The following is a 26,005-nucleotide window of genomic DNA, read 5'->3' as shown; positions in this document are numbered from 1 at the left end:
TGGCATGAGTCATCACCAGGAGTCCTGGTGATGACTAACATTGAACCTAACTGCTCACACACTGGTAAACTGCTTGCTCTGTTTAATTGGCTTGAATAAACCAAATGTAGAAGTCATGTGATTGCAGCAATGCTGAACACCCTAATCCCCATATCTATTAACCTGGAAGTGTGTGCCATTTATTTCAGCGTGTATGAACTGACTCTCAGCGGGTAATATAAAATGGACAGGATGCAAAGCATAACATTTTGAAACTCCCAAAGGAGAGATTCTCTGCAGCCTGAATACCACTGGAAAGATCTATAGACACTTTTGCTGACCTTATTGGCCTTTCCTGATAAATAAATGCCCTGAGGATCAGCCCTTTCCTTATAATTTGTCAACAATTGTATAACTTGTCATGCCATGAATATGATTAAAGTATTTTTGCAGTGAACTGCCTGAACGCAAGAGTGTAGTCTGGCGGCTGTTTTCTAATTTACTGAAGGGCCCTAGCTCATAGTAGAGCACCTGCCGTGCAAGTCCCAGGTTCAATCCCTGGCATCTCAGGGCTCTGAAAGACCCCTGCCTAGAACCTGGAGAGCTGCTGCCGGTCAGTGGAGATGGTCATTCGCTAGATGGACCAATGATCTGACTTGGCATACAGCAGCTTGCTCCTATGTTCTTACGGGCCATCCATTCGATGTACTGGAGGCTGATGACTCCGATGTCAGCGGGGCTGTAAATCCACCCTGGCTTTCAGTCGGAACCAGTCAGAGTTCTAAAGGAGCTATGCAAGATGCTGAGCCCTGCCTCCAAAATGGGTTCATCCCCTTGGATGGCTCCTTTAGAGTTCTGATTGGAGGCCGGAGTGGATTCACACGCCCACAGCACCGGAGCCCCCAGCCTCCCCTGGTTCCATGCATCGAAGGAGCTGGTGCTGTGCCTGCTCCCCGAGGACGCACGTGTCTTGCTAGAAGGACCCGTGACGGCCGCGAGGCTGCGCCATTATTCCCCGCCCCTTCCAGACACAGCAGCTCGTCCCAGGCGCCGGACCACTCGCCCGCCGAGGCGGCCGCCTGACCTGCGCCCGATCGGGCCACGACCCGCTCGCGAGGCGCCCCCGCGCGGGCGCAACCCCCGCTGACCCCGGCGGGCCTCGCTTCCGAGGGTGCGAGCGCGTCGCTGCCTGGCCTCGCCCCCTTCCGATGTCCTTCCATTGGCTGCGGTTTCTCCCGAATTGCCCAGTCAGGCTTCCAGCGTTGGGAACCGTGGTCGGGGGCCCGGGGGTGGAGCGAGGGGCTGAAGGCTCCCTGCCGGCCCTTTCTCGTTCCTTTCCAGCGGGGCCAGGAGAACGGCACGATGCAGCGCCGCCTTCTCGCCAGCCTCCTGCAGCCCCGCCGTCGCGGCTCCGCCTCCGTAAGTAGCCCCGACACCGAGGGGCAGCCATTTCCTCCGGTCTCGGCTAGTGAGCCGATACCGCCGCGTGCTTTGAAGAGCGGAGGCTGACGGCTCCTGTGCCAGCGGGCTGCGGAACCCGCTCTGGGTCTCAGTCAGAGCTCTCAAGGAGCTGTCCGAAGTGAACCCATAGGGTTCAGCACTTTAGACAGCTCCTTGAGAGTTCAGCCTGGTTCTGGCTGACACCCAGAGCGGATTCAGCGCTGCACTGACATAGGAGCCACCAGCCTCCACTGGCTTTGAAGCGGGGGGCCGGGGGGGCCCTTTCTCCGGGCACGCCCCGGATTGCTGCCAGCCTCTTCTTGCCTGACTCGGGTGTTCGATCACGCCAGGCAAATATGTGCCCACCCACAGAAGGCGCTTTGAGGAAATACGACCTAAGACCTGTGGGAGTTGTCCCCCGCCCCAACCCTCCAAATCACAGCGAACAGTCCTCACATCTTTTAGGGCAGAAGCTGGAAGGTTTCAGGCTGGAGGGATCGACTTGGTGTTTGTCCAGGATCCTGAGGTCCACCAACTGGAGCCAGGTGCAAAACAGTGGCTCAGCAAGTGGTCCTATGCTAAGAATTCAGGAACAAGGGTGCCTCTGAACATATGCTCAGCTCCGGACTCTGTGATCAGTACCAGAATCAAGCTGCTACTAATCACACAAGCCCTTTCACACACAAAACATTCCTGGTTTCCCCCCCAAGGGTTCTTTTTCAGAACTCCAATTTTTTTTGGGGGGGGGCTTTTTAATTGTTGTTACTCTTAGGAAATTGGTTAGTCAGATATACTTTCTGTCCAACCCTGTTTTAGGGCAGTAAAATCGACTGCCAATAAGCAATGCGCTCTCCTGAAGGGTGCAAGACTCCTGTTAAGGGGAGGAGGTGTAACATTGCAGGGGAGGGGGGAGATCCAGTTGACAAAGCTAAGGCATTTTCCTCTCAGCCACAGAAGCTTAGCTGTGCAGCCACCCAAGATACCATGTTGTAGTAGTGCGTATCTGTTGTCTACATTTTAACATATATTTCCCCTCCAACATACTTCAACAGGATGAATTGCTCTGTATTTACTGATCTACATGAAATGCTTCATTCCTCCGCTTCTGTTCCATTGCAAAATAATAACCTGGACCTTTACACAGGAAATGGCTTGCTTTATCAGATTGCCTTTTCTCAGTCCATCTGCCTTGCCTGTATGTGGCAAGACATGTAGACACATGAACTATTCACTCCCTTTCCCCGGTTCGGTGGATTCATATTGAGGTTCCTGTTTAGACTGGCACTTGATTCCTAGCCTACCATTCTGTTTTAAAAGCAAGTAAACTCAATTGAACAATTTTAGTGCCTCCCCCATGCACCATGCACTTGCACAGCATCTAGAAAACTTTCCATCGAACCAGAGAAAAATAAGAGCCATTAAAAGCCTAAAGAATAGACAAATTATTCAGAAGGCCACAGGGATTTTACTGCCTAGGCAAAGGTTATTTCTCCCCACCCCCTTTTTAAGAGGGCCAAGATATTCTGCAGCTTTCTTGTTTCAGCAGTCCAGCTGCCTGCCTCCTTGTCCCACCTGATGTTATCCGAAGAACCAGGCAAGGAGTTCTACATGTCCGTGGTAGCTTTGGGTTTGGGTGCCCCGAGTAACAATCTTCGATGAGATCCAGCAAGCTAGCTTTGCTTTTGAAACTCTATTCAGCTTCAGAACTGGTGGGAGACTCTCCTGTTCAAAGGCGGGAGGGGGAATATAAAAATCCCGCTGTGGCTGTTTGGAGCCTGGCCCTGCAGTGGTGCTGAAGAGCAGAGAGATCTAGCTGCTGTAGAATTGTGAGGCGCTACTAAAGGGATTTCAGGTCATAAATGTTGCAGTTAACCATTTTACAAGTAAATGTGTGGATGTTGATGGACTACATGCTGCACTATCACAATTGGAAGGTTTGTTTTTCCTTTCTGTGTTCTAGCTTCTACCTCTCAGCATGTCGGGGAGCTTTTGGGGAAGACCCCAAACCACAACCCTGAGCCACGCATACAGCACAGAGGGAGGAAACACCACTAAGACAATTAGGCGCTATCCAGTACCCAATAAGAAGGATTTGCCATCTGATATAATACAGCACATGGAGGAAGCAGAAGTAAAGGTGAGAGTGTCCTGTTGGAAAAACCTTGTCACTTCAATGAGGCTTGCACTAACTTTCTTTTTGGCTGGGGATGATGGGAATTGTAGGCCAGTATATCTGGAGGTCAGCAGGTTGGGGAAGGCCAGTTTTAGCCAGACATAAGAAAGGGAAAAAAATCTGATCAAACCTGCTTATCTCTATCTGGTACGCTACTTGATATGAGCTTCACATCAGAGACCGCTGAACTATTTGATGTAGCTGTGACTGGAAATACCAGCAGCTGTACGGTAAGCAAAAGGCAGCGTGTACAGTGGTTACAAGAAAGGCAGGGTGAGAAGGGCAGCTGTGTGCTTTGCTGTTTTACTGCTCTTCCGGATTGGGGGGGGCAGCTGCTACCTGTCCTAGGTGAGTGGCAGGGTCAAATGGCTGTATAAAAGCCTTTATCGAATGCTACTTATGATTTGCACTGCTACCAATCACATTCAGGGAAACTCAAACTTATATTGTGGGTCACCAAAGCCATTAAGACCAACAAGGCAAATAAGCCATATACGGTGGCCCATGGGGGTGGGGGCTCAATATAAACCTCCTCTTTTTGCCACCTGCCTGGGACTGCAGAAACAATGGGGTGACTGAACCTGGCAGCCTATGCGGTGAGTTATGTTTGTCTTGGTGGGCCACAAGCCTATTATTTTGGAACGAAGTATACTTGCTAGAATTTTTTTTTTAAAGCTGCCTTCTACCAGGTCAGCCTACCGGGGGTTGGACTCGATGGTCTTATAGGCCCCTTCCTACCCTATTATTCTATGATATTTGTCCATCTAACCTAGTATTGTCTACTCTGACTGGCAGTGGCTTTCCAGGGACTTTCCCATCACTTGTTACCTGCTGCTTTAAACATGGGAGGCAAAGGACTGAGAACTTGGGATGTACTGCACGCAAAGCATGTGCTCTCCAGCTGAGCCATGGTCCCTTCTCATTGTTATGATGATTCAGAAGCAGAGACTTGAGATCACTCTGTAGTGTCCTAGCGCTAGACCCGCAGCTCATATGGATATTTCTTGAGAATGGAAATAGTGTCAGCACTGCATTACTTTACTGACTATTTTAAGATGCCTGACCAGTTCTTTCTCAATTCCTAGAGTGGGTTTTTGCCCAATGTCTTTAAGGTGATGTCTCATCGGCCAGCAGAATTTAGAGCCTTCTTTACTTATCACGATGTTGTCATGAACAAGGAAACAGGTAAGAACAGTAAACTGTACTTGGACTATAATCTGCTGGAAACATCTGTCTTGATATGATTGCCATACACCACCAATGGTATACAGAATTCCACTGGTGTTGCCAATGGGTGAATAAGCAACCAAAGTACCTCTGCAAATCTTCCTTGGTTCTATCAACAGAAACGATTACGAGGCAACAGTAACTTTCACTAGGTTTTAAATCCTGCGAAATGCTTGAAAACTCTTGATACAAAAGAATTTAGCATCCCCAAATCCCTAGCTTGTAAAATCCCAAATTTGCAATCTCTGGGTTGTTGCTTTGTCACACTGAATGCAGTATGCTAGTAGTTCTTAAACTGATCTTTGGAGACCAGCAATGTGCACATTCTGAAATCACAATAAAAGCAAGAGGTTTATTTGAGGTTCCCAGCACATCCCAAAGAAGCGAGGTACATCTCATGTCAAAAGTTAGAACTCAAATGGTGACAGCGCTTATCTCTTGGGCAGTGCAAAGACAGATCCCACCCCCTGCCCCACTCCCCAGAAGAGGGCATGGTTTACATGTCTTAGGATAACCAGGTTCTGCTTTTCTACAACACATACACCATTCTACTGCATCTGGCTGATAGGATTAGCTCATTGGCACAATGCAGAGATCGTGGTTCTAGCCCTGATTGTTTGGGATTCAGCTCTTCCTATCGGTACATAGTGGACGTTTGTGCACATTGGTTACGTGTCGGCCTATAATTTTGGTTGATGGAGAATTTTATGAATCCTGTGGTAGCTGTTAACTATCAAATGTTTATTTGTACAACATCCTTTTGGGCTGAGAAAGGGTTGCATGCAGATTCAACAAGCTGCAACAACAAAAGACATCAATCTCCTTCTAATTGACTTCAAACCACTAAAACCTCTTGAACCTCTTTCAGCTCCAGGTACAAATTCCATTTTGGAGAACCTCTTTGGGGCCACATTCCAGCCACAGGCGGAGCCAAAAGCAAAGGGGTGGGGCAAAAGCAGCAGCATATTTTAGCTTAAAGCTCTTACTGCCAGTCACTAAGCCTTAGGAGTGGCACTTCAACCTTTAACAATGGGAAAAAAGCTGCACAAAAGCCAGGAAACCATCAGTGTTTGGGGAAAACGGGTGAGGGCAGAGGAAGGGGGTGTGGCCAGGGGAAGTGGGTGTGGCCATCTGGGAAACCCTGGAAGTACAGATTTGGCCCCTGGGCTGGAGATTTTGCACCCCTGCACTAAAATGTGATGATGGTGGTAGACAGTAGTATTCAAGTATAAATACTATTTATTGTTTTTCCATTGTTGCTTGCATGCATTAGCATAGCAAAACATCAAGTATGCATTCAAAAATTCAGGACATGGGCACTGCAATAAAGCAGCTGCAGGACAAATTCTTAGCACCCACAAACCCAGATACAGGATATGAAAGCAAAAGCCCATAATCCTTTGAGTCAATCCCGAGACTACTCTAGAAATATGACCCACTCTTTGCATGTCTATTCTCCCCCAGGAAACTTAAGCATGGCTGACAAAGAGCTCATTGCTGTGGCTACGAGCATAGTTAACCACACCCCCTACTGCATAGCTGCGCATAGTGCTTTACATCGGATGTACTCCAAGAAGCCAACCCTAGCAGATCAGGTCAGTTCCCTTGTCTGCCTTGTTCATCTCAGTTGTATGTTTGACTTCTGTGCTGTTTCATGCAGCAAATGACTCCTTAAGAGTGCAATCCTATGCATGTTTAGACAGAAAAAAGCCCTACAACTCCCAGCATGCCACAGCCAGGTAAGTTCATTTCAGGCACAATCCTATGCATGTTTAGACAGAAAAAAGTCCTACAACTAAACATGCATAGGACTGCGCTCTTAAAGGCCTTTTGCAAAAGCTCAGAAGAATTCTTCATCTTAGGCTTTGAACTGGCCATAAGTGAACCCAAGTGTCGTGTTTTCTAGGCCCAATGTTTGTAATTTTCGGCAGCTTTGCTTTTGTCCAGGTCATAGCAAACTGGAAAAGGGCTGACCTAAGTGATCGGGAACTGGCCATGCTCGAGTTTGCACTTGCAGTCTGTCGAGCAGAGAACATCAATGAAGAGCACTTTCAGAAACTAGAGGCACACGGGTTTGACCGAGAAGATGCCTGGGACATAGGTGCCATTTCGGCCTTTTTTGCCATGGCGAATCGTGTGGCTCTTCTGACAGATATGCATCCAAATCCAGAATACTACACCATGGGAAGAATACCAAGTGAAAACAAAAAGGCCAAATCCTCCTAACAAAGCTTGCTGTCACCCAAGTCTTTGCAAGGACATTGTTCTCCCAATGCTGAGGCCAAGCTTGGCCAATTACGGGCTGGGAGTCACAAGGTCCAAATGGGCAAGTATTGGATGTAGTGAGAAGGGAAGTATATTCCTATTGAAATTAGGTACTCTAAAGACATGGCAAGATCAAAACACTTCCCGCTCAGCTTCTTTTGATTGTAATCAATGATTTACTCAGGTTTGTTAATAATTGCAGGGGTAACGCTTGTTTTTACTGAATCTAGTTGGCCCAGCACATATCTGCTACAGTAGATATTTTAATGACCAAAATTTGGAAATAATTTTTAATCAGATGCTGGAAAAGGTAGTCAGGAAGGCCTTCTGCCTCATTCCCTCTACAAATACCAGAGAGATTGGCTGGCACTTACCTTATTGTCTTTTTGGCACCAGAACTTTTTATTATCCAGAGATTTTTAGATGCAGTTTTAATCCTGCTGATTGTTTTATGCTTTATGTTTTATAATTTTGTGGCTTTTTTTCCTTTACATTTTGTTTTTTAAGCCACCTTGGGGTATAATTGAAAGGCAGTATGAAAATTCTTATAATAAATATGTTATCTCTGCTCTGTTGGTCTCTTTGTAAATCTTCCCAGGAGCATCTCCTTCTACCTGATTTCAAAACATACGGATATGAGCTTTAAAACATAAAGCCATTCAGTCTTGAACCCAGAATTTTCTACCCCAACACCCATTTCACAGAAGTCGAACTGATGAGGCTCACAAGCAAGTGACTTGGACAAGAAAATGAGTACAAGGCAGGACTGGAGTCTGAGCTCCAAATGCCAAGTCACATATTTGTCTTCACAAGCACAACAAAATACCCATTTCACAGATGGCAAACAAGATGCTCAGAGAAACATACACAAGCAAAACACACAACCCCACACAACCTCCAGACGCAACACACACACAATGCCAAAACAAACTATCTAACACCAGGCAAACAAGCACGCAGAGTCTGGGTGGCACACACAAACACTCTGCTCCTTGCACACTCTGTAGCCCTGAGAATGCTCCCTTCACCCCCTGGCCCTCCAGGATGCATCCCCCCAACCACATCTGGACACACTTCAAAATGAAATGCTGGGCTGCAGCCACCTGCCTGTTTTATTTTCTCCTTCATTTGGAGTCCAGAGGAATTCTTGGAAAGAAAGATGGTTCTGGAGGCCGGCGTGTCACTTTGCAGCGTGCCAGACTCATAGGTTGCTTTTTAATCTCGTTTTTTTAAAAGAACCAGGAGGGGCAGGGAGCCTTGCGGGTGCCAAGGGAGGTGACCACCTTAGGGACCCCAGGTGTAAGCAATACTGAGCTACATGCAGGGCCAGCATCATGGGGAGGCATGGTTGGACACCTGCCAAGGAGCCACACTCCGGCAGGGCCCCCATGGCAAGAGTCCCTTGGAGTTGCTCCTCTTCAACCTGCCTCTGGCCCAGGCAAGAGTGGTGGTGGTGAGGAGGAGCAGTAGATGCCACGGCCTACTTGCACACCGGCTCTCTCCGTCAAGCAAGCAAGTGGTAGCAGTGACGAGAAAGGGGGGGAGCAACAGCAGCTGGTGACAATGGGGGTGAGAAGGAGGACTCACGCAGGGAGGGGCCCCACTGCAGGGGCCTTGCCCAAGCGCCCTTCAAACCCTGGAGGCGGCACCGGCTAGACTGACCAGCGATCGGACTTCTCCCTGCGTTCCGCAGGGATCTCCGTCCTACGCGCCGAAGGAGCTGGTGCTGCGCCTGCTCCCCGGGGACACGCGTGTCTTGCTAGAAGGACCCGTGACTGCTGGGAGGCTGTGCCATCACTCCCCGCCCCTTCCGGACCACTCGCCCTCCGAGGCGGCCACCTGACCGGCGCCCGATCGGGCCACGACCCGCTCGCGAGGCGCCCCCGCGCGGGCGCAGCCCCCGCGGACCCCGGCGGGCCGCGCTTCCGAGCAGGCGCGGGTGCGAGCGCGGCGGCGGCGGGGCGCTCCCCCTTCCGATGCCCTTCCGTTGGCTGCGGCTTCTCCCCGATTGTCCAATTAGGCTTTCTGCTTTGGGAAGCGTGGTCGGGGGCGGGGCGCGGCGGGGCGCGGCGGGGCTGCTGCCGAGCATGCGCCCTTCCCCTCGCCTCGCCGATCCCTGCGGGAAGGAGCCTCGGCTCGCCCTTTCCGGAGAGCGGCGCGATGAAGCGCGTTCTTCTCGCCGGCCTCCTGCAGCTCCGCCGCCGGGGCGCCGCTTCCGTAAGTAGCGCCAGCGCCGGCGGGCAGCCCGCTCCACTCGCTCGGGGAGCGAGCTCGGCTGCTGACGGCGCGCTGCGAAGGGTGGCAGCGGCGGGGCCCGCCTTCCTCCTGGGCGCGCCCGGCTTGCCGCCAGCCTCCTCTTGCCGAGTCGGGCGTTCGACCGTTCCGGTCAAGTATGGGCCGGCCCACAGATGGCTCCCTGAGGAAATGCGACCTAAGACTAGCGGGAGTCGTCGCCCCGCCGCGCCCCACATCACCATAAAACAGCCTTCCCCGACCTGGTGCCCTCCAGATGGAATGGACTACCGCTCCCATAATTCCCAGCCAGCATGGCCGACAGCTATGCTGGCTGGAAATTATGGGAGTTGTAGTGCAACGCTGGTGTCTGGAGGGCACCAGATGGGGGGAGGCTGCTGGAAAAGATCCTCGCGTCCGATTCGGGGCAGTAAAGTCGACGGCCTCAGACTGCCTAATGAACACCCCTGTTAATGGGAAGCAGCGTAAAGCTGTGTGTGTGGAGGAGCTCCTGCAGTGGACAGAACCAAGGCCCGTTCCTCTCAGTCACAGAAGCTTACCTTGGCAGCCACGCAAGCTGCCCCATTAACCATGGAAGATGTGCAGAGGCAGGGAATATATGGCAGCTCCCGGTGCCAGGTCTTCCAGCCCTGCTCTTCCCTCTTTGGCTGGGTGGCTGACTGATTTTAGGACAGAATCTGAAATGCCTTGTACTAGCCCTCTTATATGTCCCTGATAGCCATGATAGTGCAGTCACTGAACTTGAGCGGGACATCCTCGAGAGTGAAGTCAAGTGGGCCTTAGGAAGCATTACTTACAACAAAGCTAGTGGAGATGACAGTATTCCAGCTGAGCTATTTAAAATCCTAAAAGATGATGCTGTTAAAGTGCTGCACTCAATATGCCAACAAATTTGGAACACTCAACAGTGGCCACAAGACTGGAAAAGGTCAGTTTACATTCCAATTCCAAAGAAAGGCAACGCCAAAGAGTGTTCAAACTACCGCACAATTGCGCTCATTTCACATGCCAGCAAGGTGATGCTCAAAATCCTACAAGCTAGGCTTCAGCAGCATGTGAACTACCGGAATTACAAGCGGGGTTTCGAAGAGGCAGAGGAACTAGAGATCAAATCGCCAACATTCGCTGCATCATGGAGAAAGCAAGAGAATTCCAGAAAAACGTCTATTTCTGCTTCATTGACTACGCTAAAGCCTTTGATTGTGTGGATCACAACAAACTGTGGCAAATTCTTAAAGCGATGGGGGTACCAGACCACCTTACCTGTCTCCTGAGAAACCTGTACGAGGGTCAAGGAGCAACAGTAAGAACCGGACATGGAACAACCGATTGGTTCAAAGTTGGGAAAGGAGTACGACAAGGCTTCATATTGTCGCCCTGCTTATTTAACTTATATGCAGAGTACATCATGAGAAAGGCCAGGCTGGTTGGAATTAAGATTGCTGGGAGAATTATCAGCAACCTCCGATATGCAGACGATACCACCCTAATGGCAGAAAGCGAAGAGAATCTAAAGAACCTCTTGTTGAGGGTGAAAGTGGGGAGTGCAAAAGCTGGTTTGAAACTCAACATTAAAAAAACGAAGATCATGGCATCTGGCCCCATCACTTCCTGGCATATGGAAGGGGAAGAAATGGAAGCAGTGACAGATTTTACTTCCTTGGGCTCCAAGATCACCGCAGACGGTGACTGTAGCTATGAAATTAAAAGACGCTTGCTCCTTGGGAGGAAAGCTATGGCAAACCTAGACAGCATAGTAAGAAGCAGAGACATCACCTTGCCGACAAAGGTCCGTCTAATCAAAGCTATGGTTTTCCCAGTAGTTACGTATGGCTGTGAGAGTTGGACTATAAGGAAGGCTGAGCACCGAAGAATCAATGCTTTCGAACTGTGGTGCTGGAGAAGACTCTTACGAGTCCCGTGGACTGCAAGGAGATCAAATCAGTCAATCCTAACGGAAATCAACCCTGAGTGCTCATTGGAAGGACAGATACTGAAGCTGAAGCTCCAATATTTTGGCCACCTAATGCGAAGAGAAAACTCCCTGGAAAAGACCCTGATGCTGGGAAAAACTGAAGGCAAAAGGAGAAGGGGACGGCTAGATAGCATCACTGATGCAATGAATATGAACTTGAGCACACTCTGGGAGAGAGCGCAGGACAGGAAGGCCTGGTGTGCTATGGTCCATGGGGTCACGAAGAGTTGGACATGACTTAACGACTGAACAACAACAACAAAGCCCTCTTATAATGCCAGTGTGCCCCCCCGTTCTTTCTCACACACGTGTGCACATGCGCGCGCACACACACACAGAACAGCAACCAGTTGTGTAAGCCAGGGAAGGCAACCTGGTGCTCTCCAGGTGTTTTTTTAAACTACACCTTCCATGATCCCTTACCATTGACTATGGTGGCTGGGGCTCATGGGAGTTGCTGTTCAGAATATCTTGAGGGCACCAGGTTACCTATCCCTGATATAGCCTGCATCTAGGCAAGTGCACATTAAGGATTCTGTGCACTTGCCTGATGAAGGGATAATTGGGGTGCTCAGAAGATCGAGTCTGTTTAGAAGTGGGTCTGAGTTCCAAAGGTTTCAGAACAGCTGGCCTGAACTCATGCTGACCCACAGATGCTCAGGGCATGAGCCTGGACTACTATAGTACAAAGCTGATTTGGGTGTCCCAAGTAAAAATCTTCAGTGAGATCCAGCAAGCTAGCTTTGCTCTTGAAACTCTACTCAGTTTCAGAACTGGTAGGAGACTCTCCTGTTTAAAGGTGGGAGGGGGAATATAAAAATCCTGCTGTGGCTGTTTGGAGCCTGGCCCTGCAGTGATGCTAAAGAGCAGAGAGAATTTAACTGTTTTGCAAATAATTTTTTGGACACTGATGAGCTGCACACCATACTACAGGGATGTTGAACCTCAGGCAGGCAAGCCAAATTCAACTTGCCTGAGGTCCCAGTCTGGCCCTCCATGGTTCCCCAGTTGACCATACCCCCTTTCTCCTGACAACTGATAGCTTGGTGGTTTTCTGGCTTTTGCACAGATTTTTCCTTTCTAAAAGGTTGAGAAGTCTCTCCTAAGCCTTAGTTACTGGCAGTATGGTCTCTAAGCCAAATTATGCTGGTGTTTCGGCCCCGCTCATTTTATCTTTAGCCCCACCCCTTTTGCCTTCCGCCCTGCCCACCACTGGAATGCGGCCCCTGAAACTTCTCAGAAATTCGGCCCTCGAATGCAACACCCCTGCCATAGTTTGACAAACAGAAGTTTTTTCTTCCTTCCTGTATTCTAGCTTCTGCCTCTCAGTGCTTCGGGGAGATTTTGGGGAAGACCCCAAACTGTAACCTTGAACCATGCATACAGCACAGAGGGAGGAAACACTACTAAGCCAATCGGGCGCTATCCAATACCCAGTAAGAACGATTTGCCATATGATATAGTAGAACTCATGGAGGAAGTAGAAGTAAAGGTAAGAGTGTCCTGTTGGAAAAACCCTGTCACTTCAAAGATACTTGCACTGCCTGTTTTTATCAGCCTTCCCAAACCTGGAGCATGGCTGGAGATGATGGGATTTGTAGTCCAACATATCTGGGGGGCATCAGCTTGAGGAAGGCTGGTTTTTAGCCAAGTATAAATGACAGAAAAATCCTGATTGAAACTGGATTTCAGTGGTGATATGAGCTTCACATCAGAAGTTACTGAGCTTACCGATGTAGCTTTGACTAGAAATAACAGCAGCGGTAGGGTAAGCAAAAGGCAGTGAGCACAGTGATTACAAGAAAGGCAGAGCAAGTGGGGCAGCTGTGTGCTTTGGTACTTTGCTTCTCTTCCAGGAGTAGTTGCTACCTGTCCTAAGTGAGTGGCAAGGTGAAATGGCTGTATTTACTGCTAGTTGACTCTTTCAGAGAACCTCAAACTTATAATGTGGGTCATCAAAGCCATCAAGCCTGATACAGCACATACAAAATGTATGGTAGCCCATCAGGCTTTGTTTGTTTCATTTATATTCCTCCCTATAACTTATGTTTCAGTGGTGGCCAGGAGTGCTTTTGCACAGTTAAGACTAGTGCGCCAACTGTGCCCATTCCTGGAGATGTCTGATCTGGCCACGGTGACACATGCCTTAGTTACATCCCGTTTGGATTACTGCAACGCGCTGTACGTGGGGCTGCCTATGAAGAGTGGTCGGAAACTGCAGTTGGCTCAAAGAGCTGCTGCCAGACTGTTGACTGGGGCTGTCTACAGGGAGCATACAACTCCCTTGTTAAAACAGCTTCACTGGCTCCCAGTCTGTTTCTGGGCACAATTTAAAGTGATGGCTATGACCTATAAAGCCCTATACAGCTCTGGTCCAGGTTATCTGAAAGACCGTATCCTCCCTTATGAACCTGCCCATGTCCTGAGATTTTCTGGGGAGGCCCTTCTCTCAGTCCCACCACTGTCACAGGCACGTTTGGTGGGAATCCAGGAGAGGTCCTTCTCAGTGGCCTTTATGTGTTTCCAGAGGCAGGCTAAAACATTCTTGTCCCAGCAGGCCTTTGGGACATAGTTGGAACCTGGGGGTAAGCTGCTAAAATGCTGTTTTAATGTTTTAATATAATTTTAATTGTATTGTTGTTTAATTATATTTTAACTTTTGTATATTTTCATATGTTTTAATTGTATATGTTTTAATGTTTGTAAGCCGCCTTGTGTCCCAGTATTGGGAAAAAGGCGGGGTATAAATAAATATAATAATAATAATAATAATATAATAATGTTGTCTGGGCTGATTACAACCAGTTAACTGTAATGCCATAGAACAGTTAAAAATTTAACATACAATAGAAATATTTAAAAGAATACAATACAGTTCAAAACAACAAAGCACGGGAATTGATTAAACAGCCATACAAATCTAGAACTAGGTCTCTAAAATGCCTGGGAGAAAAGTCTTTGCCTGACTCCGGAAAGATAACAATGTAGGTGCCAGGTGAACCTTTTTGGGGATATCATTCCATAAGTGGGGTGCCACCACTGAGAAGGCCCCATCTCTTGCAGCCACCCATCTAGCTTCTTTTGCCAGGGGCACCTGGAGGAGGGCCTCCGAAGATGACCTAAGGGTCCGAGCAGGTACATGTGGGAGGATATGTTCCATTAGATATTCTGGTCCCAAACCATTTAGGGCTTTAAAGGTCAACATCATCACTTTGAATCTGGCTCGGAAACAGACTGGAAGCTAGTGCAGCTGATGAAGCACTGGCATCACATGATCATATTGGCCAGTCCCAATTAGTAACCTAGCAGCTCTGTTTTGAACTAACTGAAGTTTCTGAATGGTCTTCAAAGGTACCCCCAAGTACAACACATTGCAATAATCCAACTGGGAAGCTACCAGAGCACGGATAACTGTTGCCAGACTATCTCTGTCCAGATAGGGTCAGAGATAGCCTGGCAGTCATCTTCCCTTTTTTGCTACCTGCCTGGGACTGAAAAAACAATGGAGTGATAGAGCATCTGGCAGTCCATATGGTGGGTTGTGTTTGGCTTAGTGGGCCACAAGCCTGTTGTTTTGGAACAAAGAATATATTGTACCAGGTCAGTCTCTTCATCCTTCTAGTCCAGTACTGTCTACTCTCCAGTGTCTATGGTAGAGGGGCTTTCCCATATCCTGCTACCTGCTCCTTTAAACGCGGGAAGCAAAAGTTTGGGAACCTGGGATATTTTGCAAGAAAAGCATATGTTCCACCACTGAGCTATGGTCCCTTCTCGTCGCAATGATGATTCAGAAGCAGAGACTTGACATGGCTCTGTAGTGTCCTAGTGCTAAACTGTAGCTAATTGTGTCATTTTATTTATTTATTTCATTTCTATACCACCCAGTAGCCGAAGCTCTCTGGGCAGTTCACCATGTGTCATATGGTATATCTGCGATTGGAAATAATATCAGCATTGCATAGAATCTTCCCTTATTGGTTAAGTGAATTGTTGTGAACTGCCCAGAGAGCTTCAGCTATAGAAATATATATATAGTATAGAAATGAAATTATTATTAATCATAACAGCTGGGGACTTTTAGGTATCTGACCAGTTTTTTCTCAATCTCCAGAGTGGATTTTTGCCCAGTTTGTTTAAGCTAATGTCTCATCGGCCAGCCGAATTTAGAGCCTTCTTTGCTTATTACAATGCCATCATGAACAAGGAGACAGGTAAGAACAGGAACTGATGTTGGTCTATAACATGATAAAAATCTGACTTGATATGACTGTCGTAAAGTACCAATGGTATATGGAATTCCATTGGCATTGCCAATGGATGGTTGTGCAATGTAAGTGCTTCTGCAAACCTTATTAGCAGAAATAACTACCAGAAAACAGTAACTTCCATTGGCTGTAAAATCATTCAAGACGCTGCACTGGTCCTCGTTATCATCCCAGAATCTTTAGCTTGCAGTAAAAGGGTAAGCCCTCTGGATTGGTTGTTGTTGTTTTTTTGTCACACTGAGTGCAGTATACCTGTGGTTCTTAAACAGCTCTTTGGAGAGCAACAGTGGTAGCTGGTACACTGTTTGAGACCCCAGTGAAAATAAGAGGAGGTTTATTTGAAATTTCCAGCATCCCAAAGGAGCAAGGCACTTTTCATTTTAGAATTTAGAATGTGGAAAAGCTTGTCTCTTTGGCAAGTGGCTAAACCAGGGCCCTTGCGAGTGGCTAAACCAGGGCCTTCAAAGACCCCTCTCCCCATGCCACGGTTGGATGTATGTGTCTCCCCCATATGCACTGGATCCAGCCACAAACTGGATCATAAGTACAACAGCTGAGTTTTAATTTTGAAAATACTTTTTATTTTATTTTTTATCTTTATAAATGAAATAAACAATACCAACAACCTAAGTGGTAGCTACAGTTTCCCAACAATACAATATTCTTAAGAGGACACAACAGTATCAGAAAGGAGCAACAAAAAAGAAAAAAAGGAAAAAATTATTTAAAAGGATTAAATTTAAACTCCAGTACATACGGGCTTCAGATTCCATTCACTTAAAAATTATACCTATAACATTAATAAAATTGCAATTCAATATGTGATCAGTCTTATAACAAGGAAGCAGGCCTACAATTCAGTTCCATTGACCATATAGCCAGTCTCTTCCTCCTCATCATCACAGAGATAAATTAAAAAGGATAAATAATGATAACAAATCACTAATAAGTTTTATAATGTTATATGATAATAAAGGTTAAAAACAACCTTACAGCAATCAGTAATATATTTTATACTGGATATATAAATGAGTGTGCACGTTTCTATGCACCCTTAAACAGTATATTTAGGTACAGTATGTCATATCCATTTTAAAGAAGAAGGATTAAAAAAAAAAGAGAAGAAAAATAAGAGAAAGCTGATGGATGGATGGATGGATGGATGGATGGATATATATACATACACACATACATACACACACACACATATAAGCAATTTTGTTGTTGTTCAGTCGTGTCCGACTCTTTGTGACTCCATGGACCATAGCATGCCAGGCCTTCCTGTCCTGCGCTCTCTCCCAGAGTGTGCTCAAGTTCATATTCATTGCATCGATGATGCTATCTAGCCATCTCATCCTCTGCCGTCCCCTTCTCCTTTTGCCTTCAGTCTTTCCCAGCATCAGGGTCTTTTCCAGAGAGTTTTCTCTTTGCATTAGGTGGCCAAAATATTTGAGCTTCAGTATCTGTCCTTCCAATGAGCACCTAGGGTTGATTTCCTTTAGGATTGACTGATTTGACCTCCTTGCAGTCCAGGGGACTCGTAAGAGTCTTCTCCAGCACCACAGTTCAAAAGCATCAATTCTTCGGCACTCAGCCTTCCTTATAGTCCAGCTCTCACAGCCATACATTACTACTGGGAAAACCATAGCTTTGATTAAATGGACCTTTGTCGGCAAGGTGATGTCTCTGCTTCTTACTATGCTGTCTAGGTTTGCCATAGCTTTCCTCCCAAGGAGCAAGCCTCTTTTAATTTCATGGCTACAGTCACCGTCTGCGGTGATCTTGGAGCCCAAGAAAGTAAAATCTCTCACTGCTTCCATTTCTTCCCCTTCTATATGCCAGGAAGTGATGGGGCCAGATGCCATGATCTTAGTTTTTTTAATGTTGAGTTTCAAACCAGCTTTTGCACTCTCCTCCTTCACCCTCAACAAGAGGCTCTTTAGATCCTCTTCGCTTTCTGCCATTAGGGTGGTATCGTCTGCATATCGGAGGTTGCTGATAATTCTCCCAGCAATCTTAATTCCGACCTGTGATTCATCCAAACCGGCGTTTCTCATGATGTACTCTGCATATAAGTTAAATAAGCAGGGTGACAATATGCAGCCTTGTCGTACTCCTTTCCCAATTTTGAACCACTCGGTTGTTCCATGTCCGGTTCTTACTGTTGCTTCTTGACCCTCGTACAGGTTTCTCAGGAGACAGGTAAGGTGGTCTGGTACTCCCATCACTTTAAGAGTTTGCCACAGTTTGTTGTGATCCACACAATCAAAGGCTTTAGCGTAGTCAATGAAGCAGAAAGAGACGTTTTTCTGGAATTCTCTTGCTTTCTCCATGATCCAGCGAATGTTGGCGATTTGATCTCTAGTTCCTCTGCCTCTTCGAAACCCAGCTTGTACTTCCGGTAGTTCTCGGTTCACATACTGCTGAAGCCTAGCTTGTAGGATTTTGAGCATCACCTTGCTGGCATGTGAAATGAGCGCAATTGTGCGGTAGTTTGAACACTCTTTGGCGTTGCCCTTCTTTGGAATTGGAATGTAAACTGACCTTTTCCAGTCTTGCGGCCATTGTTGAGTGTTCCAAATTTGTTGGCATATTGAATGCAGCACTTTAACAGCATCATCTTTTAGGATTTTAAATAGCTCAGCTGGAATACTGTCATGTCCGCTAGCTTTGTTGTTACTAATGCTTCCTAAGGCCCACTTGACTTCACTCTCGAGGATGTCCGGCTCAAGTTCAGTGACCGCACTATCATGGCTAGCAGGGACCTTCAGATCTTTCCTGTATAGTTCTTCTGTGTATTCTTTCCACCTCTTCTTAATCTCATCTGCTTCTGTTAGGTCCCTGCCTTCTTTGTCCTTTATCATGCCCATCTTTGCACAAAACGTTCCCTTGAGATCTCCAGTTTTCTTGAAGAGATCTCTAGTCTTTCCCATTCTGTTGTTTTCCTCGATTTCTTTGCATTGTTCATTTAATAAGGCCTTCTTGTCCCTCCTTGCTATTCTCTGGAACTCTGCATTCAGTTGGATATATCTTCCCCTTCTTCCTTGCTTTTCGCTTCCCTTCTTTTGTCAGCTACTTGTAAAGCCTCATCAGACAGCCACTTGGCTTTCTTTTTCTTTGGGATGGATTTCGTTGCTGCCTCCTGAACAATGTTACGGACCTCCGTCCATAGTTCCTCAGGCACTCTGTCTATCAGGTCTAATCCCTTAAATCTATTCCTCACCTCCACTGTATATTCATAAGGGATATGATTTAGGTCATACCTGAATGGTTTAGTGGATTTCTCTACGTTCTTCAATTTCAGCCGAAATTTTGCAAGAAGCAGCTCATGATCTGAGCCACAGTCAGCTCCAGGTCTTGTTTTTACTGACTGTATAGAGTTTCTCCATCTTTGGCTGCAAAGGACATAATCAATCTGATTTCGATATTGACCATCTGGTGATGTCCATGTGTAGAGTCGTCTCTTGTGCTGTTGGAAAAGAGTGTTTGCTATGATCAGCGTGTTCTCTTGGCAAAACTCTATTAGCTTTTGTCCTGCTTCATTTTGTACACCAAGGCCATGCCTGCCTGTTATCCCGGTGATTTCTTGACTTCCTACTTTAGCATTCCAATCCCCTATGTTGAAGAGGACATCTTTTTTTGGTGTTAGTTCTAGGAGGTGTTGAAGGTCTTCATAGAACCAATCAACCTCAGCTTCTTCGGCCTCAGTGTTTGGGGCATAGACTTGAATTACTGTGATGTTGAATGGTTTGCCTTGGATTCGTACTGAGATCATTCTGTCGTTTTTAAGGTTGTACCCCAGTACTGCTTTTCCCACCCTTTTGTTGACTATGAGTGCTACTCCATTTCTTCTAAGGGATTCTTGCCCACAGTAGTAGATATGATGGTCACCTGAAGTAAATTCGCCCATGCCTGTCCATTTGAGTTCGCTGATTTCCAAGATGTCGATGTTCAATCTTGCCATCTCATGTTTGACCACCTCCAGCTTACCTTGATTCATTGATCTGACATTCCAGGTTCCTAAACAATATTGTTCTTTACAGCATCGGATTTTCTTTTCACCACCAGACACATCCACAGCTGAGTGTCCTTTCGGCTTTGGCCCAGCCGCTTCACTCTTTCTGGCGCTACTTGGAAATACCCTCTGCTCTTCCCCAGTAGTATACTGGACACCTTCCGACCTGAGGGGCTCATCTTCCGGCGTCATATCTTTTAGCCTTGTGATACGTTCCATGGGGTTTTCTTGGCAAGAATACTGGAGTGGGTTGCCATTTCCTTCTCCAGTGGACCACATTTTGCCAGAACTCTCTGCCATGACCTGTCCGTCTTGGGTGGCCCTGCACGGCATAGCTTATGGCTTCACTGAGTTACGCAAGCCCCTTCGCCACAACAAGGCAGTGATCCATGAAGGGGATATAAGCAATTAACTCTGGCCTAATCTGAGTCACTCAGACTAAACATAACCAGTTAACAAGAGCTGTTTATGGATTCCAGTTCATGGGGCTGTAACAGAGATCTTATTTTTGTGTTTAGCCACGCCTCTGCCATTTCATGATTCCGGAACTTCTTCATCTGACCTTCAGAAACAATGCTCAATGTAGCAGGATATTTTAAGTAATATTGTAAGTTTATTTGTTTTGCCAGATTTTTCGCCTTGATGAATTGTCTTCTCAGCAATTTCTTTACTGTAATCCGGGAATAACATAACTTTATCTTGTTTCCAAAAAAGATTTCCACCCCCTCTTGCCAAACACAGGATATAATTTTTTGTGGAGATTCTTGCAAATTGGACTATAATCGTATAAGCAGTCCCTTTGGCATTTGACACACGGAATGCCTGCTCAATATCAAGTAAATAATCAGATGGCACAGGGAGTATCTCATGCAAAAGCTTATCTACAAAAGTAGACAAATTTACATCACTAGGCACATCCTTAATGCTAATTATACATACATTGGCTTTGCGAATAAAAGCCTCCAGTTGAGAAATTCTGAGGAGTGAGTCGTTAAAAACGTGTGACACAGTTTCGTTGGCAGCCACCCCATCTTCCAGCTTGTTAACCTTCGCCTCCGTTTTTTGCCAAGAGTTATTAATTAAATCTACAGCCCCTTGCAGGGAGGTGATGGAATTTTGAATTAAATCCAACCTTTTAGCCTGTTCAGCTAATTGCAAAGATGAAGTTTTTATCAAAGTAAATAACTCCCCTATATTTTAAGTTCTCGGCGCCTTTGCCAAAGGAGATACGGGGGGAGTAGGCAGAGATACATTTCCTTTTTTTCTCCTTGCTGTAGCCATGTTTCTCTTCAAACAGATCTTGCAGGTCCTCAGATATCCTCAAATATTGTTAATATTTCTTAAACTATTCCTCAGATGTTGTTGGTATTTCTTAATCCATAAATTAAACGGAGCACGTCAGCCCTAATTTCTCCTATTTAAATAGGAGTTTCAAAACAACTTTTGGCGATGATTAAGCTCTGGGAGGGTAGTCTTGGAATCCAGCCCCCCTGCTGCTTTGCCGAGGTGACTAATTTACCAAGACTTAATCCAAATGCTGCCCTGACTCCCCTTTTCATTCCAGGGGAGAGATGAAAAGGTTTTTCAACCTTTTAAAAAGCTGTTTGAGATAGCCCCCCGCGGAGACTCCGCAGGGTGCTGCAGGGGCGACACTGGCTCTGACCAGACCTGAGTTTTAATTTTGGAAGCCCTTGTAGTGGCTGTAAGGTTGTCTGCAAAGAGCAAACAACCCAGAGTAGTGGAAGTATCAGTACAATGTACAATAGAAATAAGTGACCAATGAAGGAACAGCATTATAGCGCAGTGGGTTTTTGGACAACAGCACCAGTACAATGTCACAACTGATATGAAAGGTCTGGAAACATGCAGGTGGTTGGGATTGTTTTACATTTCTGCATCAATTGAATTTCTTTTTACAGTAGAACTCCAGATCATTGAGGCCCTTGTGCAATTGTAGTCCCAAAGGAAAGTGGCTTACATGTCTTAGAGTTGCCAGGGCCCCTCTTTTTTAATTTATTGTCTTTAATATACTGTACATGCTACTGCTTCTAGCTGATTGTGCTAGAGAAGAATCCTTGGTTCTAGCCCTGATTATTTGAGATTCAGATCTACCTAGCGTTGGTTACATGCTAGCCTGTGATTTCTGTGGATGGAGATTTTTATGAATCCTGTGATAGCTGTAACTATCAAATGTGTATTTGTCCAATACCCTTTGGGGTGAGAGTTGTTTGCAGATTCAACTTGCAGTAACAAAGGACATCAATCTCCTTAAGTCTGTGCCTGTTTTCCAATTGACTTCAACCCATTAAAAGGTAGTGATTATGGAAGATAACAGTATTTAAATATAAAAAGTTTAACTTTTCCAATTGCTTGCTTGCATTGAAAAACCAGGAACTGCGTACTGCAGTAAAGCAATTACAGAACAGATACAGGATTTGAAAGAATAATCCCACGATGTTGTGAATGAATCGTGAGACCACTCTCAAAATATGGACCATCCTTTGCATGTCTATTCTCCCACAGGAAACCTAAGTAAAGCTGACAGAGAGCTCATTATTGTGGCTACGAGTGCTGTTAACCACTGTCCCTACTGTGTAATTGCGCATAGTGCTTTACATAGGATATACTCCAAGAAACCAACTCTGGCGGATCAGGTTAGTCCCCATGTCTGTCTTTGTCGCATTTTTGTGTATGCTTGACTTCTGTGTTGCTTTATGCAGCAAATAACTCCTTACAATTAACATCCTGCACTTGGTTTCTTGCCATTGGTCGGGTCCACGCAGATGATTGGGATCTACTTGTGTGAAATGGCTTGCAAAACAAGAGGGAAATGAATGAAGGCAAACTTCTTCTAAATTTGAAGGCCAGTCTTCTAAGATGTAAATTATCCTGGTGAAATATGCAAAGCAGTTTTATTCTCAGCAATTTTATTCTTTACTATACATATTCCCTTCTAGGGAATATGATCGCCAGGAGGTATCAAAAATACCTACAATAAATAGCAATTTAAAAGAAGCATTGAAAGAAAGCAAAACAGTAATTACAGAATTATGATTCTATGTATTAAGTATTATATAAAACTATAGATGTTAATGAATTTATTCCTGGGGTCTCCCACTAAGGCTCCCTGTCCCTCCTGATTTTCATTTTATTTTTTAACATTTTTTAATTATTATTTTTAACTGGGAGGTATGCTGAAAAGCAATGCCCTCCAGTGCCATCTTTATTTGGATTCAAAAGACTGGTTATGAGTTTTGGAGCTAGAACCTACCTTAGCCTTGTAATTAGGTTGTTGGGCAAGTTACTTTTCTTTTAGTCTTACCAGGGAGACTGACCATGCCCCAAATGGCAGCCATTTTATAAAGACCAAGCACCGTGGCAGCCATTTTGTGAATGTGCCCACAACACACTCTCAAAATTCCAAATGTGCCCACTGACCCAAGAAGGTTGGGGACCCCTGGTTTATACTATTACTGAACGAGTGCATTTAAAGGCCTTTTGCAGCAGCGCAAAAGAGCTGTTGTCCAAAATGTTCTCAAAGCTTTGAATTGTATAGAAGAGGGCAGTTTGGTAGGTGTGGTTCACCATGCCATCATGCTCCAAGCTTGAGAAATTGTAGTTGCTGAAATTCCCTCTTCTGTACAAGTATCAAAGATACAGAAACCCCTTATTCCTTTTCATCTGATCACCCTGTTTAGAATATGCCAGTAATGTATTTTGGTTCATATTCAAGGATGCTCCATAATTCTTGTTTTAAGACTCAGATTTCTTTGTTTCTGACTTGAAGTTGTGTGTGTATATTGTGTGTATATGACTAATAGGCCCCATGTTTGGCCATAAGTGAACCCAAGTGTTGTGTTTTCTAGGCCCAAAGTTTGTAATTTTCTGTATCTTTGGTTTTATCCAGGTCATGGTGAACTGGAAAATGGCTGACCTAAGTGATCGGGAACTGGCCATGCTCGAGTTTGCACTTGCTGTCTGTCGAGCAGAGAACATCGCCGAAGAGCACTTTCAGAAACTAGAGGCACACGGGTTTGACCGAGAAGATGCCTGGGACATAGGCACTATTTCGGCCTTTTTTGCCATGTCAAATCGCATAGCTCACTTCACAGACCTGCATCCAAACTCAGAATTCTACACCATGGGAAGAATACCAAGAGAAAAGACCAAATCCTCCTAACAAAGCTTGCTGTCATCCAAGTCTTTGCAAGGACACTGATCTCCCAATGCTGAGGCCAAGCTTGGCCAATTACAGGCTGGGAGTCACAAGGTCCAAATGGGCAAGTATTGGATGCAGTGAGAAAGGAAATGTAATTCACTTCCTATTAAAATGAGGTACTCTGAAGACGTGGCAAGGTCAAACACTTGTTGTTCAACTTCTTTTGATTGTAGTCAATGATATACTGTGATTTATTAATAACTGCAGGGGTAACACTAGTTTCTACTGAATCTACTTGGCCCAGCACATATCTGCTACAGCACATCTTTTAGGGAGCAATCCTATGGCCGCTAGTCAGCGGCTAGTCAAACATAGGTTATCTGGTTTTCTGGGAACCAGCCTCCCCTCCCCCCTTCCATGCTGCCTTGCGGGCAGTGTGGAACAGCTCCACACTCCGAAGAGGAGCATGGAGCAGCTAAAGTGGGGCATCCCGGAGCGGGGAAGGTGGAAATGCTGGTACGGCACATCCTATGGGTCTTCTGGCAGCCTCCTCCCCCGCTGCTCCTTCCCGTGACTAGACAGCCGAAATCAGCTGTCTAGCAACAAATGCAGGGCAGGAGAAGCACAGAGGGAACGATCTGCTCCGTGCTTCTCCTGCCCTGCATTGGATAGGTGGTTGCCTCCGCATTCGGAGGCAGCCGCCTGTCCCCATAGGATTGTGCCCTTAATGACCAAAATTTGGAAATAATTTTAAATCAGACACTGGAAAAGATAGTCAGGAAGATCCTCTGTCTCATTTCCTCTATAGTATCAGAGAGGTTGGCAGGCACCTAGTTTATTGTTTTTTTGGCACCAGACAAATAGGTTTCTTATTTTCCGGAGAGTTTTAGATGCAGATTTAATCATACCGACTGTGTTTTTGCTGTTTTTATAATTTTGTGGCTTTTGCTTTTATTTTTTTGTATTTACATTTTAACTGTTTTTAAATTGTGCTGGGATGTGATTGAAGGGCAATATGAAAATACTTACAATAAAGTTGTAATCTCTGCTCTATTAGTCTCCTTGCAAATCTTCTCATGAGCATTTGCATCTGCATGATCTCAAATCATGAGCTCAGGAGGTTGCCATCCCAGATTTCAGCTAAATAATCTTAAAGTCTAAATATTTCCTTAACTCTTGTAAGGAAAGGTGAAAAGGGACCATTTTTTTCATGAAGGTACATGCTCATTTCATCTGTTGATTGACATACATGGACATTATATGTTGTCAAAAAACATACTTTCTCCCCTTTTGTGCCTAGATATGCCTTTACTCTAATATGTTTGAATGTTCAATTTATCAATTACTTTCGCTAGATTGGACTGTGGTATCTGCATACTGTAACATGCACAGGAGACTTCCTGCATTGAGCAGGGGGTTGGACTCGATGGCCTTGTAGGCCCCTTCCAACCCTACTATTCTATGATTCTATGACTTCAGAGCTACCTCCAGGCAGATACTATATCCAAAATGCATTCCATTCATTCACACTCCCAAATCTTGTTGTATTTTTCATCAAACTTTATTAAAGTGAAGTTTATTTAATCCTGTTCCTTACACAGATGAGAGGCTCTTTAGCTAAAATTCTTAGTAAACTATCCCTATTAATTTTAAACAGATCCATGGATGAATGTGACCTATGTTTCCTTGAGTAAGTTGATACTGAACTGCAGTGTGAAAGTAATCAAGCCTTCCACTGCTGCAGGCTTCATGAAATACTTCTGTGGTCACGTTCCATTCTACAGACTGGTAAATAAATAAAATCGGAATTGGATACAAGGCATAATTACTAGTGTGCTTAGCAAGCCCACTGGAGCCTTTGAAAATAGTTTAGTTTTCTTGTTTACTCCTCCAGTAATTACTATAGCTACTAGCTTCTCAGCCGCCTGGCAGCAGTTTGTAGTGATCTGATCAGTGTCGAAATATCACAAACAGCCAAAATGTAAGAAGTCAAAATATTTTTTTCAAATATATATGGGAGTGTGTAGATGGGAACATGGGGGTGGGGTGGAGTTGGAATCAGGTGGACCTGGAATCAGATGGAGTGATTGAGGGGACCTTTGCCCAAATACAGCAAGGGGGCAAAATGCCACCCATCTCCCCGCCAAACCATCTCACACCCACACACCCCAAACCATCCAAGTGGCAGAGGTCTGCGCATACCCTTTGCCCTCTGCTGGAAAAGCAAGGTACACAACACAAGCCACTGGCCAAC

At 45.7% G+C, this 26,005-nt stretch overlaps 2 protein-coding genes across 2 annotated transcripts; both read left to right on the top strand.

The window, feature by feature from the left end:
- Nucleotides 1-1,311: 1,311 nt before the first annotated feature.
- On the top strand, nucleotides 1,312-7,653 carry LOC146352810 (uncharacterized). Its single transcript, XM_084834927.1, has 5 exons — nucleotides 1,312-1,398; nucleotides 3,380-3,556; nucleotides 4,678-4,777; nucleotides 6,284-6,414; nucleotides 6,767-7,653. Exons 1-5 carry the CDS (start codon nucleotides 1,342-1,344, stop codon nucleotides 7,043-7,045), a joined length of 744 nt encoding a protein of 247 aa, XP_084691053.1. The 5' UTR covers nucleotides 1,312-1,341; the 3' UTR covers nucleotides 7,046-7,653.
- A 1,534-nt stretch (nucleotides 7,654-9,187) lies between these two features.
- LOC146352809 (uncharacterized) lies at nucleotides 9,188-25,326 on the top strand. Its single transcript, XM_084834928.1, has 5 exons — nucleotides 9,188-9,301; nucleotides 12,628-12,804; nucleotides 15,424-15,523; nucleotides 22,116-22,246; nucleotides 23,500-25,326. Exons 1-5 carry the CDS (start codon nucleotides 9,245-9,247, stop codon nucleotides 23,770-23,772), a joined length of 738 nt encoding a protein of 245 aa, XP_084691054.1. The 5' UTR covers nucleotides 9,188-9,244; the 3' UTR covers nucleotides 23,773-25,326.
- Nucleotides 25,327-26,005: the final 679 nt, after the last annotated feature.

Source organism: Heloderma suspectum, chromosome 2, assembly GCF_057233095.1.
Source record: "Heloderma suspectum isolate Gila_16-S chromosome 2, 16-S_ref, whole genome shotgun sequence".
Lineage (NCBI taxonomy): Eukaryota > Metazoa > Chordata > Lepidosauria > Squamata > Helodermatidae > Heloderma > Heloderma suspectum.
The sequence above is the reverse complement of the archived record's forward strand: the minus strand, read 5'-3'. Positions and strand labels throughout refer to the sequence as shown.